Source organism: Oryctolagus cuniculus, chromosome 7, assembly GCF_964237555.1.
Source record: "Oryctolagus cuniculus chromosome 7, mOryCun1.1, whole genome shotgun sequence".
In the NCBI taxonomy this organism is placed as follows: domain Eukaryota; kingdom Metazoa; phylum Chordata; class Mammalia; order Lagomorpha; family Leporidae; genus Oryctolagus; species Oryctolagus cuniculus.
In genome coordinates, this window is record NC_091438.1 from 109,473,973 (window position 1) to 109,493,005 (window position 19,033).

The window sequence follows — 19,033 nt, forward strand, 5'->3', positions numbered from 1 at the left end:
ACCCACGTGGGAGACCTAGAAGAAACTCCTGGCTCCTGGCTTCAGATCAACACAGTTCCGGCCGTTGCGGCCATCTGAGGAGTGAAGCAGTGGATGGAAGACCTCTCTCTTTCTTTTTTTTAAGCTAAGTTTAACATTTCTGATTCATTCTTTGAGTTTCAACTTTTAAGAGTTTGATTTTTCATTTCTGAAAGTGCTAAATGTTTTCCTTCTTTTTTTAAACACAAAAAATACTTTTTAAAATTTTTATCTTTTAAAAATATTTATCTATTTTATTTGAAAGGCAGAGTTAGACACAGAGAGAGAGAGAGAGAAAGAGAGAAAGAGAGAGAGAGAGAGAGAGAGAGAGAGAGAGATCCGCATCAGCTAGAGCTGGACCAGACCAAGGCCAGGAGCCAGAAGCTTCTTCCAGGTTTCCCACATGGGTGCAGGGCCCTAGTCACTTGTGCCATTTTCAGCTGCTTTACCAGGTGCATTAGCAGGGAGCTGGATTGGAAGTGGAGCAGCTGGAAATTGAACCAGTGCCCCAAAAGGGATGCCAGAATTGCCAATGGTGGCTTAATCCACTAGGCCATAACGTGGGTCTCTCTCTCTTTTTTTTTTTTTTAAAGGGGGGGGGGAGAGTGAAGAGGGGAAGAGGGGAAAAGAGACAGAGAGAGAGTCAGTCTCCTATCTTCCTGTTCATTTCTCAAATATCTACAACAGCTGAGAATAGGCCAGGTAGAAGCCAGGAGCTAAAAACTCAATCCAGGTCTCCCATGTGGGTGGCAGGGACCCAACCATTTGAGCCATCATCTGCTGCCTCTCAAGTACGCATTAGCAGGAAGCTGGAACTGGGAGAGCCAGGACTGAAACCCAGGCACTTTGATAGGATGCAGGCATCCCAAGTGGCATGTTAAGTGCTATGCCAAGTGCTTGTCTCCCTTTCGTCTTTAACTTATTCCTTTTCACAGTGCCTCATTTTTAATAGCTTTCGGCTTTCCCCAATATTTTTAGGAATGTTAATGTTTGTCTCAGGTTCGAGGATGCAGACTCTTGCTCGTCATGGATTATTGCTTCTTGTGTCTCATTGTGTGCTGATTGTTATGGGGGCCTTTTCACTTTGAGAATGTATCCTGGCCTAGTTAAGCTGTGTTTGCTTCAGGGAAATCATAGATCAGCTGTTAGCTTCACTTCTCAGGTGCAGACCTCCTAAATCACACAAAGCACATTAATTTTAACCCCAAGTTTACAGGAGATACTGGTCTCAGAGTTTGCATTGTGGAGATTATTTTTTGCTTGCAACTTGGATCCCAGAAGAGTCTAAAGGCTCTGCTGCCTTCTCCTGATAAAGTAATCTTCCTGGCTCACTCTTTCTAAGGAAGAAGCAGCCAGTTAAGGGTGTTATCTTTATTCGAGGAGTCTCAGGTCCTTATGCACACCCCAAAATTCAGTTTTTTTTTTCCTATCTAAGTATTAAAACCCAAGTGTTTAGTTGACTGCAACCAGTGCTCCTGCAAGGCAACTGAGGCTACACTCTAGCTGTGTGTCAGCAGCTTCTTCTTATTTAAAACTAATGGTAATACTTTTTTTTTTTTTAAGATTTATTTTATTTATTTGAAAGACAGAGTTACAGAGAGAGGTAGAGCCAGAGAGAGAGAGGTCTTCCATCTGCTGGTTCACTCCCCAAATGGCCACAATGGCCAGAGCTGAGCAGATACCAAGCCAGAAGCCAGGAGTTTCTTTTGGGTGCAGAGGCCCAAGAACATGGGCCATCTTCTACTGCTTTCCCAGGCCATAGCAGAGAGCTGGATCAGAAGTGGAGCAGCCAGGACTTGAACCGGCACCCATATAGGATGCCAACAACTGCAGGCCCGGGCTTTAACCCACTTCACTGAGCGCCAGCCCCAGCTTCTTCATTTTTGGCACCTAGGATGGATGGATGGATGGATTTTTTTTTTACCCTTCCTTCCTTCCTTCTTTCCCTTCTCTAAAATATTCTTTCCCTTCTCTAAAATATTGTTTGTTTTATTTCTAGGTCTTTGTAGTGGACAATTTGTGGGTTTTTGTTGTTGTTGTTATCTTAGGTCATTATATTGGCAGAAATCTCATCTCTTCCAGTAACAAGGGAGGGGATAATTTATTTACCTCCTAGAGTTTCTAGGATTAAGTGAGGTAATGTATACAAAGTACTTAGGTTAGTGTCCAATACATAAATAATCCATAAATGTTAGTTACTGTAATCACTAACTAATGCTGGTTAGGAAACTCTAGAGAAGAACTTAAATTTGAAAGACTACTAAAATGCATTTTAAAATTAATGTTTTGGCCTTCTCTTATAATGTTGGCTAATCTAAAGTTGGCTCCGTTTTTGATAAAATGTGAGCACACAAAACATTAATTGAGTATATACTGCTTTGTGTTTTATTTCCTTCAATATTTCATCTCACTTTTACCCTACTCTACTTCATATGTGGGTGGGCATAGAATGATACTTATAAATATTTGATGCCTGATTCAGTTGAAATATATACATTTTTATTATACTGATAAATTTCAATTCAATTCCTTAAATTTATAACTTACTATATCAACATATTTACAGTTTTTCTATTAAACACAACCAAATTTGAAGGTGACATAAAAATACAAGGATATTTAAAAAAGTTTGTAGAAAACAGCACTTAAAAGATAAGTTTATTTTGGTAAAAAAGTTTTTTTTTTTTTTTTTTTTTTGCCAGGAAGAGTTAGACAGTGAGAGTCCGCTGCCCTCCTGGGCCACAGCAGAGAGCTGGACTGGAAGAGGAGCAACCGGGACTAGTACCCAGCGCCCCAACTGGGACTAGAACCCGGGGTGCCAGTGCCACAGGTAGAGGATTAGCCTAGTGAGCCATGGCACCAGCTGTTAAAAAAAAAGTTTTGAAATCTAATACTTATATGTAAATGGAAATTTATTTTACTATGAAAAAAATCTCTCAATCTTTTCTCTAACATAATTACTTACTTCAATCTACAAACTTACAAAAATATTCCATGGATTATTAACAGACTATCTGGTTTATTTCCACTGAGGAATAGAATTAATTTAAACAAATTTAAAAAGTTTTCTTGGGGCCGGCACTGTGGCATAGTAAGTTAAGCTTCCCCCTGTGACACTGGCATCCCATAAGGGTGCTGCTCCTCTTCCAATCCAGCCTGGGAAAGTGGCAGAAGATGGACCAAGAGTTTGGGTCCCTGTACCTCTGTCAGAGACCCAGAAGAAGCTCCTGGCTCTTGGCTTTGTCTTGGCCCCACCCTGGCCATTGTGGCCATTTAGGGAGTGAACCAGCAGATAGAAGACCTTTCTCTCTGTCTCTCCCTCTTTCTGTCTGTAACTCTGCCACTCAAATAAATAAATAAGTCTTTAATTAAAAAGAATAAAATAAAAAAGTGATTTTTTTCATGTTCTTAGAAGAGAGAAGAAAATGATAGTATTTTATTTTTGAAATAGATTTTTAAATTTATTTTCTTTTCAAAAAATTTATTTATTTATTTGAAAGAGTGTCAGGAGAGAGAGAGGGATGGAGAAATCTTTCATCTGCTGGTTCACCCCCCAAATGCCCACAACAGTCAGGACTGGGCAGGTCGAAGCCAAGAGCCAGGAACTCCATCAAGGGCCCCGATGTGGGTGACAATAGCTCAGGCACTTGAACCCTCATTTGCTGTCTCCCAGGGTGCAGAGGAGTCAGGAGTCAAACCAGGTGCTCTGATATGGGATGCAGCCATCCCAAGTAGGAGGGGTTTAACCCTCTGGGCCACCATACCCACCCCACAGATAGTATTTTAAATCTGAGTCTTTATGCAATACTATAATGGATGCTCTTTTTTTCTTTCCACCCTGTAACAGGTACTTGCTTCTGTGTGTGTGTGTGTGTGTGTGTTCTCACTTTTGCCATGTCTTCATTTCTGGGTGAGATGAAAGCTCATCTGAAACTGTACTCATTCTTGTGTCAAAGTTGCAACAACTGTGGGCACCGAGCAATTACTGGGGCAGTCTGGGCAGTCCTAAAGGGACACTGTGCTAGACCAAGGTCTAAAACAATCCATGGAAAAAGAATCAGCTGAGCTTTTCAACTCCAGTGCGGTTTGATTGTGTGCCAGTATTTAACCAAAAGAGCCAAATTTGCGAGTAAATCACTCTACAGAAGCATGAAAGTCCTAGAAAATATCAACCGTCCTTTTGTTTAGCTCAGTTGCTTTTTCCTGACAATTTTATTTTACTCTTTTTTTTTTTTTTCAATTTTTTGACAGGCAGAGTGGACAGTGAGAGAGAGAAAGGTCTTCCTTTTGCCGTTGGTTCACCCTCCAATGGCCGCCGCAGCTGGTGCGCTGCGGCCGACGCACCACGCTGATCCGATGGCAGGAGCCAGGTGCTTCTCCTGGTCTCCCATGGGGTGCAGGGCCCAAGTACTTGGGCCATCCTCCACTGCACTCCCTGGCCACAGCAGAGAGCTGGCCTGGAAGAGGGGCAACCGGGACAGAATCCGGCACCCCAACCGGGACTAGAACCCCGTGTGCCGGCGCCACAAGGTAGAGGATTAGCCTAGTGAGCCAGGGCGCCGGCTTTATTTTACTCTTGAAATACTGGTAGAGCGCTAAGAACCAACATCAATGACCACATGAGCATATGGTTTCTACAGCCAAAGAAAGTCTTCTATCTCTCTCCTCTCACCTAGCTCCCCTATCTCTTATTTTGTTGTGAGAGTTAGGGCTGGAGTTACTGCATAGTTGGAAGAGAACAAATATCCTGAATTTTTTCCAAATTCCTTTGTTTGTGTTGGTCGTTTATTCTCACTCCTTGATTCCTCCAACATTTACTGGACACCTACTCTCTACCAGGCACGGTGGCTGGTGGTTGGGGCAGCTCACTAGCTCACTATACAAGACGCCCGGAGTTCTCTTGTGGCTTTCCAGTCCTGGGCAATTTGTGCCCCCCCCCCCATGTTTTTTTGTGCTTTTCTGCCATTTTCTTTCTCTCCCTTACCTTTCCTTCCTGTGCATTCTTACTTCTCTCCCCTTCTCTCTTTGTCAGGAAGTTGCTACAGGATGTCCCTCATTCTTTGAACTCATCTAGACCCAATGCATGAAAGTCCTTTCTGTGGCCTGCACTTTTTCCCGTGGGAATTCAGGGATGTCCATAACTTTCGGCCTGGTGTGGCCGTGTCTGTACCTCCTCAGAGGAAAACTGGTTGCCGGATGAGGAACGTATTGTTTCCCCTGCTGCCAGGGAGACCTTCTCCCCTGTCTTTCATCACGCTGCCAAACTTGGTGAGGAGTGAATTCTTTGCTGGGAAAGAATTTCCTGTCTATGTCTACAAGCAATCATTTTTTGTTAGAATTGGGGCGCCGGATTCTGTCCCGGTTGCTCCTCTTCCAGTCCAGCTCTCTGCTGTGGCCAGGGAGTGCAGTGGAGGATGGCCCAAGTGCTTGGGCCCTGTTAGGAAACTGGCGCAGTTGTAGCCAGGTGGCCAAATGGCCCAGCTACCTGAGCCAAGCTCCACCTCCATCCTAATGGGATTGGCTGCTCCTGCTTCCCTGCCTGCCCTCAGGCAAAGTTTTAAAAGGGCCTGTTCCTGAACACGTGCTCTCTCTTGGCCCTTCTCTCCTGCTCTCTCTCAGCTCTTGCCCCCTCTCTCTTGGCCCTTCTCTCCTGCTCTCTCTCAGCTCTGCTCCCTGCTCTCTCCGTCCTTCTCTCCTGCTCTCTCTCTGTTCCTCTCTCTAGCCTCCTCCTCTGGTCTCTTGGCTCTGCTCTCCTCTCTCCTCTTCTCTGCTCTATCTTCTCTCCTTGCTAGCTCCTCTCCTCTCTGTTTCTCTCTTATATTCTCTTTTTCCTTCGCCGCCCCTTCACTCCGGTCTGTAGGTTGTTCCCCAATAAACCCTTTCCCTTACTCCGGTGTCCGGTGTGCTTTGCGACGGCTAACATTAAGATATAACAGGCCCTGCACCCACATGGGAGACCAGGAGGAAGCACCTGGCTCCTGGCTTCGGATCGGTGCAGCGCACCCGCCGTAGCGGCCATTTGGGGGTGAACCAACGGAAGGAAGACCTTTCTCTCTGTCATTCTCTCTTACTATCTAACTCTGCCTGTCAAAAAAAATTTTTTTTAAGAAAATCAGTTTTTATATTAATTTTCCTAAATTTATCTCCAATTTGGTTCCACTGATCACCTTACAGGCTGAGAATTTTCATTTCTGTCAAGCTTCCCACAGTGAGCATGCAGTCTTTTCTGAAGTTATTTGGTGGGCTGTGGAGGCAAGGAGTGGAGAAGGACTAGTGTAAATTCAGCTGTGGCCATTTTCCTACTGCTTGCTGACACAGTGTAGTGAAAAAATTAGTGCAATGAGTTACAAGGGAAAGTAGATAAGGATAAGTAAGCTGTGTCACCTGAAATCACAGAATAATCAAATTGTACATATTATCTCAGACCCAGAAGAGTTCTTCTGATCCAACCCTGGATCTTTTAAGTTGAAGATCAGAGATGTCAGGTGACTTGTTAGAGATCACACAGGAAATTAATGATGGAGCCGGGATGGAACCCACATCTCAATTCCCAGTTTCCCTTTTCACTAGGCAGGATACAGCAAGCAGAGATAGGAGTAATTACCTTTTGATAGATATTGCTTTGTGAGAGTCACATATATTCAGATTCTTACACTCTTCATCTGAGAATCAAAGAATCTAGTTTCGGGCCAGCGCCGTGGCTCACTAGGCTAATCCTCCGCCTGCGGCGCCGGCACCCCGAGTTCTAGTCCCAGTTGAGGCACCAGTTCTGTCCTTGTTGCTCCTCTTCCAGTCCAGCTCTCTGCTGTGGCCCGGGAAGGCAGTGGAGGATGCTCCAGGTCCTTGGTCCCTGTACCCCATGGGAGACCAGGAAGAAGCACCTGGCTCCTGGCTTCAGATCGGTGCAGCACACCGGCCGCAACGCGCTGGCCGCAGTGGCCACTTTGGGGGTGAACCAACAGAAAAAGGAAGACCTTTCTCTCTGTCTCTCTCTCTCTCTCTCTCTCACTGTTTAACTCTGCCTGTCAAAAAATAAATAAATAAATTAAAAAGAAAAAGAATCTAGTCACCGTTTCTCATAGTGTTCATTTCAATTTAACAGGTTTCCTTTTTCGTGCTCAGTTAGTTGTCACCTATCAAGGAGAACAAGTGGTATTTGTCCCTTTGGGACTGGCTTATTTCACTCAGCATAATGTTTTCCAAATTCCTAACAGGGATCACTTTTCAGTTAAAATTTAAACACCTAAGAATAATTGTGTGTTGATTACAGAGTTCAACCAATGGTACTAGAACAAAAAAAAATACTAAAATGGATAAAGTATTACATTGTACATCAACCGTTAGGACAAGAGCTGATCAAGTCACTGTTTCTCATAGTGTCCATTTCATTTCAACAAGTTTCCCCTTTGGTGCTCAGTTAGTTGTCACTGATCAGGGAGAACATATGATATTTGTCCCTTTGGGACTGGCTTAATTCACTCAGCATGATGTTTTCCAAATCCCTCCATCTTGTTGCAAATGACCGGGTTTCGTTGTTTTTGACTGCTGTATAGTATTCTATAGAGTACATGTCCCATAATTTCTTTATCCAGTCTACTGTTGATGGGCATTTGGGTTGGTTCCAGGTCTTATCTATTGTGAATTGAGCTGCAATAAACACTAATGTGCAGACAGCTTGTTTGTTTGCCAATTTAATTTCCTTTGGGTAAATTCCAAGGAGTGGGATGGCTGGGTTGAATGGTAGGGTTATATTCAGGTTTCTGAGGAATCTCCAAACTGACTTCCATAGTGGCTTAACCAATTTGCATTCTCACCAACAGTGGGTTAGTGTCCCTTTTTCCCCACATCCTCTCCAGCATCTGTTGTTGGTAGATTTCTGAATGTGAGCCATTCTAACTGGGGTGAGGTGAAACCTCATTGTGGTTTTGATTTGCATTTCCCTGATTGCTAGTGATCTTGAACATTTTTTCATGTGTCTGTTGGCCATTTGGATTTGCTCTTTTGTAAAATGTCTATTGAGGTCCTTGGCCCATCTCTTAAGTGGGTAGTTTGTTTTGATGTTGTGGAGTTTCTTAATTTCTTTGTGGATTCTGGTTATCAACCCTTTATCAGCCCTCACCCTGACTGTTGATGAGCAACTTAATATGTTATCCCTCTTAATATTTTTTTTGTTTGTTCTACTTAATACTTTTGGTTGAATACTGTAATCAATATACACAATTCTTCTTAAGTGCTGAAACTTAACTGAAAAGTGATCGCTGTTAAATATAAGAGTGGGAATAAGAAAGGGAAGAGATGTGCAATTCGGGACATGCTCAAGCTGACTTACCTCAAACGGTAGAGTTAGAAACATACCAGGGGATTCCAGTTCAATCCCATCAAGGTGGCATGTACCAATGCCATCTCACTAGTCCCAGTGATCAATTTCTGTTCACAATTGATCATAATGATAGGACTAAGAAGCAAAGGGATCACATAGACAAGAATAGTGTCTGCAAATACTAGCTGATAGAATAAAAAAGGGAGAGAATGATCCAACATGGGAAGCGAGATACACAGCAGACTCATAGAATGGCAGATGTCCTAAACAGCACTCTGGCCTCAGAATCAGCCCTAAAGGCATGCGGATCTGGCTGAAAAGCCCATGAGAGTATTTCAGGCATGGAAAGCCAAGAGACTCTGAGGGGGAAAAAAAAAAACACCTAAATGAAAGATCTCTGCGAGTGAGATCCCAGTGGAAAGAGTGGGTCATCAAAGGAGGTACCTTTCTCTGAAGGGAGGAGAGAACGTCCACTTTGACCATGGCCTTGTCTAAAAATTATCAGAGTCAGTGAACTCAGGGGGCTTCCATAGCCTTGGCAGCTCATGGCAAGAGCCTAGGTTGATTACTGAGGCCATAAACAAGAGTGTCAATTTGTTAAGTCAACAACAGGAGTCACTGTGCACTTACTCCTCATGTAGGATCTTTGTCCTTAGTGTGCTGTACATTGAGATGTAATGCTATGACTAGTACTCAAACAGTATTTTTTACTTTATGTTTCTGTGTGGGAGCAAACTGTTGAAATATTTACTTAATGTATGCTAAACCTATCTTCTGTATATAAAGAGAAACGAAAATGAATCTTGATGTGAATGGAAGGGGAGAGGGAGTGGGAAAGGGGAGGGTTGCGGGTGGGAGGGACGTTATGGGGGGGAAGCCATTGTAATCCATATTCTGTACTTTGGAAATTTGTATTCATTAAATAAAAGTTTAAAAAAAAAGAATCTAGTTTCATAAGGTCTGGGTGCGAGCAGCTAAAATGTTGAAAAAAAAAAAAAAACAGTTACATTAAAGCTAAGTGCAGTCTACTGAAAATCTGGGCTGAGTTGTCAGTGCCTGTATCCATAGGGGTGGGTTTATTTTCTATCTTGGTTGATGGTGTTGGTTACTGCTTAGGAGAAATAGAATTCCTTCCTAACCCCATGTGCTGGCAGTAAAGGTAAGACAGGGGGAAGGGGATTTCTTTTTGGGATGAATTTGGAGGCTAAGTAATACATCAAAGAGTTCCAGACATAAAATCCATGTGATAGTGGCAGGCATTTCCTGCTTTTTGGGATGCCTGCTTTGGACATCAGAGTGTCTGGTTTGAGTCCCAGACCCACCACTTTGAATCCAGCTTTCTGCTAATTCACATTCTTGAAGACAGCAGCTCAAGTACTTGGTCTGTACTACCTACTTGGGAGACCTGGATGGGATTCCAGGCTTCTGGCTTGAGCCAGGCCCAGTCCTGGCTGTTGCAGGCATTTGAAGAGTGAACCAGCAGATAGATGACTATTCTATTTATCTCCCTTCCTTCCTTTCAAATAAAATGAAACAACACCAAAAACAAACAAACAAACAAAAAACCCACAACAACCTATAGGGCAGAGGAGTTTGCATCTGAATAAGGAGTTGAAAAAACCCCTCAATTTAATTGATTAGCTATTACTTGAGGTGCTTCAGCAAAGTGTTTAATCTCAGTTCTTGGGAAATAATTTGATTTCTGGCTCTTCAGTGCCTGAAAAATCAAGCTATCATTACTTCTCTGGTCCATTGTTGTAGACATTAATTCTTAGAAACAGTTTTTTTAAAGGTCTTATTTATTTGGAAGAGAGAGTTACAGAGAAAAGGAGAGACAGAGAGAAAGGTCTTCCATCCACTGATTCACTCCTCAGATGGTTGCAACAGCTGGAGCTGTGCCAATCTGAAGCCAGGAACCAGGAGCCAGGAGCTTCTTCCAGCGCTCCCTTGTGGGTGCAGGTGCTCAAGTACTTGGGCCATCTTTCATTACTTTCCCAGTTGCATTAGCAGAAAGCTGGATTGCAAGAGAAGCAGCAGGACATGAACAGATGCCCATATGGGATGCCAGTGGGGCAGGTGGAAGCTTAATCTATTATTCACAGTGCCCCATAATTGTTAGAGACAAATTTTAAATGTTTTTATTTGAGAGGCAGAGAACTCCCATTTTTGCCCCAAACATCTGCATTAGTCAGGACTGGGCCGGCCTGAAGCCAGGAGCCAGGAATTAAATTCAGGTCTCCTATATGAGTGGAAGGAACCTGATTACTTGAGCCATCACCACTGTCTCCTAGCAGGGGTGGAGAATCTTATCTCTTCCAAGGGCCATTTGGATGTTTGGGACATTCAAAATCGTCAACTTAAAACTGAGCCTGCTATAGATTTCTTGAATTTTGAGTGCTGCCTGTGGTTGCCTTGGCCGGGCTGGACCAAATGATTTTGTGTGTCTTTTATGGCCCATGGGCTTGATATTACCTACCCTAGGGTCTACATTAGCAGGAAGCTGGAGTCAGGAGCCAGAGCTGGGTATCAAACTCAGGCACTCTAACATGGGACACCGTCATCTTGACTGGTTTCCTAACCGCCCAGCCTGGGCTCTTAAAATGTCTTGGTGTGGCAGCAGGGTTCCCATGTGGTCCCCATGGTCCCTTCCTTTCTTGTCACCATGGCCTTGTGTAGTTCCTTCTCACATTGTATCAGGGTTGGTCTGTGCGGTCCATGGAATGTGGCAGCAATAATGGTCACCTCTGAGGCCCACTCACAGAATACACTGTGGCTTCTGCCTTGTGCTCTCTTAGGCTCCTCAGCCTAGGAGAGGCCAGATGGCAGGTCATAAGGACACTCCGCTCCATGGTAGGTCTGTGTAGCAGGAACTAAGACCTGCTGCCAGCAGCCTGTGAGGAATGGTGGCCTTTTGCCCGGAGCTGTGGGAGTGAACCATCTTGGAAACACGTCCTGAGCTTCATTTTGACCAATCACTCGGTGGAACTTTCAGGTTATGGTCGCAGTAGCTGATTGCTTCGTGGAGCCGTTATAAAGGACAGAGTCAGAACCACCTGGCTTAGCAACTCTCAGACTCCTGACCCTAGAAACAGTGTGAGATAATAAAGTCTTGCTGCTTTCTCTTTTAGATTTGTTTTTTTTTTTTTTTTTTTTTTTTTTTTATGTGAAAGGCAGAGAGAGAGAGAGAGAGAGAATGAATCTTCCATCTGCTGGTTTACTCTGTAAATGTTGGCAACAGCTGGGGCTGGGCCAGGCTGAAACCAAGAGGCTGGAACTCCATCTGGGTCTCCAGTATGGGTTGCAGGAACCCAAGTATTTGGCCCATCAGATGCTGCCTTCAAGGTGCATTAGCAGGAATCTGTATTAGAAGCATGGAGTAGCTGGGACTCAAATCCAGCCCGCCGATATGGGACACCAAAGCCCCAAGTGTTGGCTTAACCCATTGAGCCACAGTGCCTGCCCCAGGTTTGTTGCTTGAAGTTGCTAAATTTTGGAGATAGTTTGTTATGCAGCAATGCTAACTAATAATTGGGAAGACAAAAGTTGAACATTCTCAATTTAAAAACTCTAAATAAATGCAGATTTTATAATGAGATTTAACTCTTTGAAATACATACTTTGCTTGTGCCCAGCATTTCCAGGAAACTGAAGAACAGAAAAGTTAAATAATTTGTTTATTGAATAAAATAGTGGTAACTAAGAATTGAAATATACTTCTTTTCATTTTACAGTTTTCTTTGAAATATAGCTCTCTAAAAAGGCTAGTAAATGGGGTGGCTGTTTGGTCTAGTGGTTAAGATGACAGTTAAAGACGCCTGCATCCCATATTGCATTACGTGGATTTGAGTCATGGCTCCACTACTTATTCCACTTCCTGCTAATGCACACCCTGGGAAGCAGCATGCGATAGCTCAAGTACTTGGATTCTTGTCACTCACATGGGCGACCTGGTTTGAGTTCCCAGCTCCTGGCTTCTGTCCTGTATAAGGCCTTTGCAGAATGAATCAGCAAATAAGAGCTTTCTCTGTTTAATTATCTCTTCCTCTTTCTCTGGATCTCAAAAAAAAATTTAAAAATTAAAATTCAAGTAAAGACTACGTGCAAATTGAGACTGAGACCCACAGATTCAGAAGAGTTACAATTTGAGCAAACTTTTATCTAAGGTTTTCTGAGAGCTATTGTTATATTATTTAATTATGATAAGTGATCTGAGTCATCTTTTTTATTTTTTTTAAAAAAAAGATTTACTTATTTATTTGAAAGGCAGAGTTACAGAGGGATATATATAGAGAGAATCTAACATCCATTGGTTCACCTCTCAAATGGCCACAATGGCTGGTGGTGGGCCATGCTGAAGCCAGGAACTAGGAGCCTCATCCAGGTCTCCCACTTAGGTGGTAGGGACCCAAGGACTTGGGCCATCCCCTGCTACTTTCCCAGGTACATTAGCAGGGAGCTGGATTGGAAGTGGAGCAGCCAGGACTTGAACTGTCACTCCTATGGGAATTTAGCATTGCAGGTTGTGGCTTAACCCACTGCACCACAATGCCAGCCCCGGAGTCATCTTATCTTTACACAGGTCCATTATGCTACATTCCATCAGTACACTTGGAGGGAGCTTCAAGGGATCATTTAACTTGGGCCTATATATGAATATTTGTAACCAATTCAACCAATATTTGCGAAGAACACCACTACTAGCCAGGGGAAACACATAGAAATAGGATAATAACATCTTTGCTCACGGATGGTTTCTGGGTTAGTGATGGTGGGTCATGGAGTTCCACTCATGGGGAAAGTTCTGACACAGGTATTCCCAGGGGATAGGTGGAGTGCAATAGAGGTGCACCTAGCCCGGGGTGGAAGGCCAGGAAAGACAAACGATGTTCTCAAAGACACACAACTACTCTGTGATGTTTGGAGTCTGGCTGCTTTTCAGAGGCCTGGGAATGGTCACTGCGGACCTGTGCCCTGCCTACCTATCCCCTTTCACATGTTGGTGAGGTGCTGTCTGTTTTTCTAGAGAGTCCATCCCACAATCATGCACTGAGATTTTTTTCATACTTTTTGGTTCATGACTTCCCTTTTCTTTGAAGTAGGAGAAGTGGACAGAGAAGCTAAGAACCAGAAACATTTAAAATGCAAAACAAAACCCAGGAAGTACAGAAGTTTGGGAGACCCAGCTTAGGAGATAGAAATATGTAACATCAAACTCTAAGAAGAAAACATTTGGGGTGTGGACGTCTTGAAAACATTTACTAAGCAGAGATTCTGCGAAGCAATTTGCCACACATCCTTCTAGCTCTTTAGTAAGAACTGTGTGACAATGTGCTGGTTTGGCTTTAAGGAGAGATTGCACCTGTGGGTCTACTGTAGCCTTGGCTCTGTCAGTTTGAACAAGCAAGTCCTGTAGAGTACAGAGCCGAGGGAACATCCACCCGTCTTTTGTGGCTGAGGCCTGTTATAACTTCGTTCTGCACTCCGCCCACAAAGCAAAGGTCAGCAGGCTCTTCACCAAACGCCTGGAGGTGCTGCCGGTGCCAGGGATGGCTCCTGTGGGATAGGAAGAGGGAAAGAGAAGAAAGGAAGCCAGGACAAAGGCCATACAGAAGGGAGCCCTGGAAGAATCCAGAGGCAGGCAAAGAGAGAAGGAGAAGGAAGAAATAAAAACTGGTGCTTGTTGCACTGAGTGGATGTCAGTCAACCCAGCAGCCCCGTGACATGGTACTGGAGGTTGTTTTGTTTTCTCAGGATAATGAAGCCACAAGAAGAGAGTTTGCCAAAGGCCACACAGCTAGTAAGCAGGGAAGCTGTGATTTGAACTCAGGTCTGACTCTCAGATCCAGCTCTCCTAACCCTAATGCCACAAAGGAAATATGCTCACTGCAGTGCTGTGAGGGAGGCCCACGGGCCGGCCGGGCCTCCCTCTGTGGCTGGCTGACCCTTGGTGGCTTTTTCCTTTTGGAAATTTGTGGACAAGTCTAACAGGATGAAGGTGCCTTAATTGGATTGGCCTGTTCCCTAATATTGCCCAGCACATCCCAAGCCGAGCTCCAGTTCCCTACGTACCTCAGTTAAAACCTTCCCATCTAGCCTAATGAACCCTAATTCCAGACAAAGGTAACTGTCACCTTTTGTTTCATCCTGTGCTTTTATTTTTCAAATACCAGAGCCGACCTCTGAACTCAATCTGCACTTGCCTATTGATGCATAAATATCTATAATATCACAGTAAATTAAATCCTATTTTAAAGGGTTTCTATTTAACAATCTGTCAGAACTTTCACAGCATTTGATTTCTGGTCGTCTCTGTCCAGTGACAGGTTTATCTCAATATGGCTTGATTAATGAAACCTTTTATTTGGTGTAAGCACACCTATTATTACCATAATCTCTTAATGCTTGCTTAGGCAACACTGAGGTCTGGCAGCGGGGACTCTCAAAACTTCTAGCTTCTCTAGCCCCACCAGAACATTGGGTAAGATTAACGGGCCCAAAGACTGATGCCCTCCTAATGGGAGGCATGGTAATGCTACTGTCAGCTGAGTGATAGAGCACTCTGTCTCAGAGGCTTGGCCAAATTCCCTTTTAACCTCTAGGGTTTAAAAAATGTTTCCGACTTAGTGCCAACAAATCCGCCTTCCTTCTCCGTTGCTACCTTGTCCTTGCATGTCAGTCATGGGTGGGGGGCAGAGGGGGGGCGGGGGAGGGCGTGGCCGACGGCTCCCCGGGGGAGCCGAGAGATTGCAATGTGCTCTGTGTGGCTGAGAAGTGGGATGCAGTCTAAAATAAAAGAATACATTGAAAAAGAGAGGCTTAATGAAGCCAAGGGGCCAGGCACTAATAGCTCTTAAGAAACAGAAATGACTTCATGATGGATATTCCACAAGCAACCTTTTCAGAAAGGAAGAGTGTAATTGAATTATGCTGGGTTCCTGACAAGTATTTACCTCGTAGAGGAGCTGCTGCGATGCGGGATTGTCCCCTCAGCGTCCACCACGCTTCCCAAACACTGGAGAAAGCAAACACGAATACCTGGGGTTTCACACGGACTCCAAATGTTGTCCCTCTGTTTTGCTGTACTATGAAATATTTGCTAATGTTGAAAGTGAGACATTGAAAATAAAATCTGTAACTTGTTTGTGCTGCAGAGTTGTCTTTCCTGTCGTTTTTCCAACTCAAATTTTTCCATAATGGTAAAATGTATTATTATCCTGTTCTCTTATTTGTACCGCTGCCCCCTGCTAATGCGTGAAACATCTCTTGCTGTGTATGTGTGTTTAAACTTTCTTTTTTTTTTTTTTTTAGTTCGTGGACATTGTGGTTTGAAGTGCAATAAAACCCACCTGGAGAGAAAGGCTGTTGTCTCTAAATATCTTGGGGTAGGAAAGAGGACAAAGCAACATTAACAAATATGACTCAAATTACCAATAAGTAATAGGATAAAGTCACATAAATGAGAGATGAGTGGAGCCTGCTCCTTACAAAAGAGCATTATGATAATGAACATTCTTTGTTAAGACTTGAATATTCAAAGGGAAAAATAATCCAGTGAAAACAGCAGGAAAAAGTGTTTTATCCAGTGACTGTATGAGATTGATTATTAATTGGATTACTTGAATTTCCAATTTTTTATTAACTGTTGATGTTTATGAAGACTTTAAAACACAGAAATTTCCTCTTTGGTGTTGTAGTGAAAAAGAAAATGTTAAGAAAAACATTTCTTTTAAAGTATTAATTGAATTCATTATAATCAAACTAAAAAACATAAAGTATGGTTTAATTGCATTTTCAAAATCAGATATGCAGTTTAATAATACTCAATAAAGTAAGGAAGTGGAGGACATAGTTCAATTTCAAACGATGTTGAAAGGCAATCAAATAATTTCCAATAACACAATTCACTAATAATAAGGATCTTGTGTTCTATTTGAAGAACATATACCATTTTTCTTCATTAAAAATGTTCTTTTGCATGAAAGTATAGGAAGCTCTTCATGAGAGTCTGAGTGGAGGATTATTACAATTCCCCAACATGCGTCTTAGTTTTTAGCTTATTTCACATCATGCTTTTTAACCTTCAACAACAAATATTGTTGTACCATGAAGACAGCGAATCCAAACAATTACATATGCAGTCCAAAGGCATACACAAGAAAATCAATATTTGACATCTTTGCAACTCCCTCTCTGCAGCCGCGTTCAATAGCCTGTATTCATTACACACTTATATCTCTTTCAGATTCGCCTTTGTCACTAGAAACCCATTTTTTTTTCTCCTTTGACTTCCACATAACTTCTTTGCCCTGTACTTTTACAGATGCCTTCTGGCTATAAATACTAATGAAATCTCTTTGCTTAATTCAATTTTGCTGGTACACTTACAGTTATGACCTAACTTTCCCACGAGAGAGACTGATTGAACATTCCACTACCTTATGGATGGGAGCAAACATTCTTACAGAACTGGACTGACAATTTCCATAATTATAGAATTCACAGCCTAATGACCTTAAAAAACAATAAAAAGATCTCTTGTTAATTCCATTTCTGTTACTGACATTCAAGATATTTCATCTTTCATGGGACAACAAATTTACTTTTTTATTTTCCAAAGAGCAGTCTCTCCTTTCCCCCCAGATTAAATTTTCTGAATATTGAAGTATTCCATAGAATATTTAGCATTTCTTTGTCTTTTAAAAGTTAGAATATTTATGATCCTTAGAATGAGTTTGACTGATTTATAGCAATCAATTATAAGAGTACGTTTTCAAATAGCCCTTTTAAAAATGAAGAATAGAATAATTAAAAAGATCACAAGTCCTCCCTTGCATATAATTATTTCATTATTTCATTACAGTGCAGAAATTATTTTTGCTGACTGTGAGTAATTTTAATTGAGTGAGATCTGTGTTAATATACGAGAGCAAGCAGTTCTTCCTAAGAAATAAGATCACTAATTGCCCAAATTTTTATTCAGTGCAGTGAGTCTTATGAGTCACATTGTAATATAAACCTAATCACTAGGTAGTATGGGTACAATACCTTTTCTGTAGTGTAGATATCCTAAAAGCATAACCTGCCTGCTAATTTATTCCTTCAACAGGCTTACTGCCCTATTAAGCATTTGTTTTGTTGAAAAGTCTTAATCTACCTAGAATACCACAAAAGAACTTATGTTAATGAAACATTAAAATTGAAACTTGGACTCTACTAAAGCCAGCATGAGTAAGCAAAGCTAATTCAGAAGTTTTGGTTCTTCCTAAATACCAAAATGCTCAACATCCTACAATATATTCTGGGAGCTTTTGGCTTACAAATAAAGAGTGTTCTTGAGGCTTGCAAGTTTTGAACATGGCAAGATAACCTGTTATTATGTAAAGCTAAATGAAATGTTAATATTGGCTATTTTCTTGCAAAAATCTACCAGCATCCGTGGCAAATCTAAATATTTTACACATAACTAACATATTTTCTTCCCAATAAATATTTTAAATATATTTATGGCTAGGGGGAGAATGTATAAATTATAGTAAAGTTCATCAGAGCCACTGTCTTGGCAATATAGACTGTTTCGATCAAATCAACATGGACATTTTAAAAAGCATTTTTGTTTTCATGTATGAGTTAGTATTGAATATGCTGTGGCTGGTCTAACTCAGAACTTAAGAGAAAGGTGTAGTGTTTGAGTGTGTTCTTACTTTGAATACAACTTTTCAAAGTGAAAATAAAATGCTTGTAAAACTCTTGGTAAAAATTCTTTTGGCAAAGTTTTACCAAGAACCTTGGTTAAACTTGGGTTGCATGCACATTCTCATACTCTTCTAGAAGTGCTAATATTTTTGGGCCGGCGCCGCGGCTCACTAGGCTAATCCTCCGCCTAGCGGCGCCGGCACACCGGGTTCTAGTCCCGGTCGGGGCGCCGGATTCTGTCCCGGTTGCCCCTCTTCCAGGCCAGCCCTCTGCTGTGGCCAGGGAGTGCAGTGGAGGATGGCCCAGGTGCTTGGGCCCTGCACCCCATGGGAGACCAGGAGAAGCACCTGGCTCCTGGCTCCTGCCATCGGATCAGCGCGCTGCGCCGGCCGCAGCGCGCTGGCCGCGGCGGCCATTGGAGGGTGAACCAACGGCAAAGGAAGACCTTTCTCTCTGTCTCTCTCTCTCACTGTCCACTCTGCCTGTCAAAAAAAAAAAAAAAAAAAAAAAAAGAAGTGCTAATATTTTTGCCTTCTTTGCTTGCATTCAGCTATGCTCATTTGCTGTGAAAAAGGAGAAGTTGACGGGGTTGACATTTCACTGCCAACATAAAAGTTAAGGAGTTGTTTATAGTTTTTAATTTCTCGATGTGAATATTTAATGTGTCAGTGATAACTGAAACCTTTTGGAACTCTACCAGAAATCAGTTACTATTGTGAATGCAGCAATTTTCATATTTAGAATTTTTTTTCCCCTGGAGGCCAAGAATGATGTGTGTTGTGAAGGGTAAATACGCTGATAACTGTAGGAGTCTTTCTTGTGGTGAAAGGATTCCAGCATAGTGCAGTAGGAGGAGGATGTGGTCTATAAGAAAAGGAGCTAGACCATCCGGAATCCTGGGTTTGCTACTGCTGTTGATTAGCTGCAAGTCTTGGGGACAAGTCTGGAAATCTCTTGGAACCTTATTTCCTAGACACGGAAAGTGTGGATAATAATCCTTGC

At 42.5% G+C, this 19,033-nt stretch overlaps 1 protein-coding gene across 1 annotated transcript in view; it reads left to right on the forward strand.

Annotated features, from left to right (window-relative positions):
• The window catches only part of LOC138850362 (uncharacterized), a 43,777-nt gene extending 27,965 nt beyond the window's left edge, over nt 1-15,812 (forward strand). Inside the window, exon 5 of the mRNA XM_070076790.1 lies at nt 15,647-15,812. Coding sequence (XP_069932891.1) covers nt 15,647-15,677 — 31 coding nt within the window. The 3' untranslated portion in view covers nt 15,678-15,812. The remainder of the gene's footprint in view (nt 1-15,646) is intronic.
• The last annotated feature ends 3,221 nt before the right edge of the window (nt 15,813-19,033 follow it).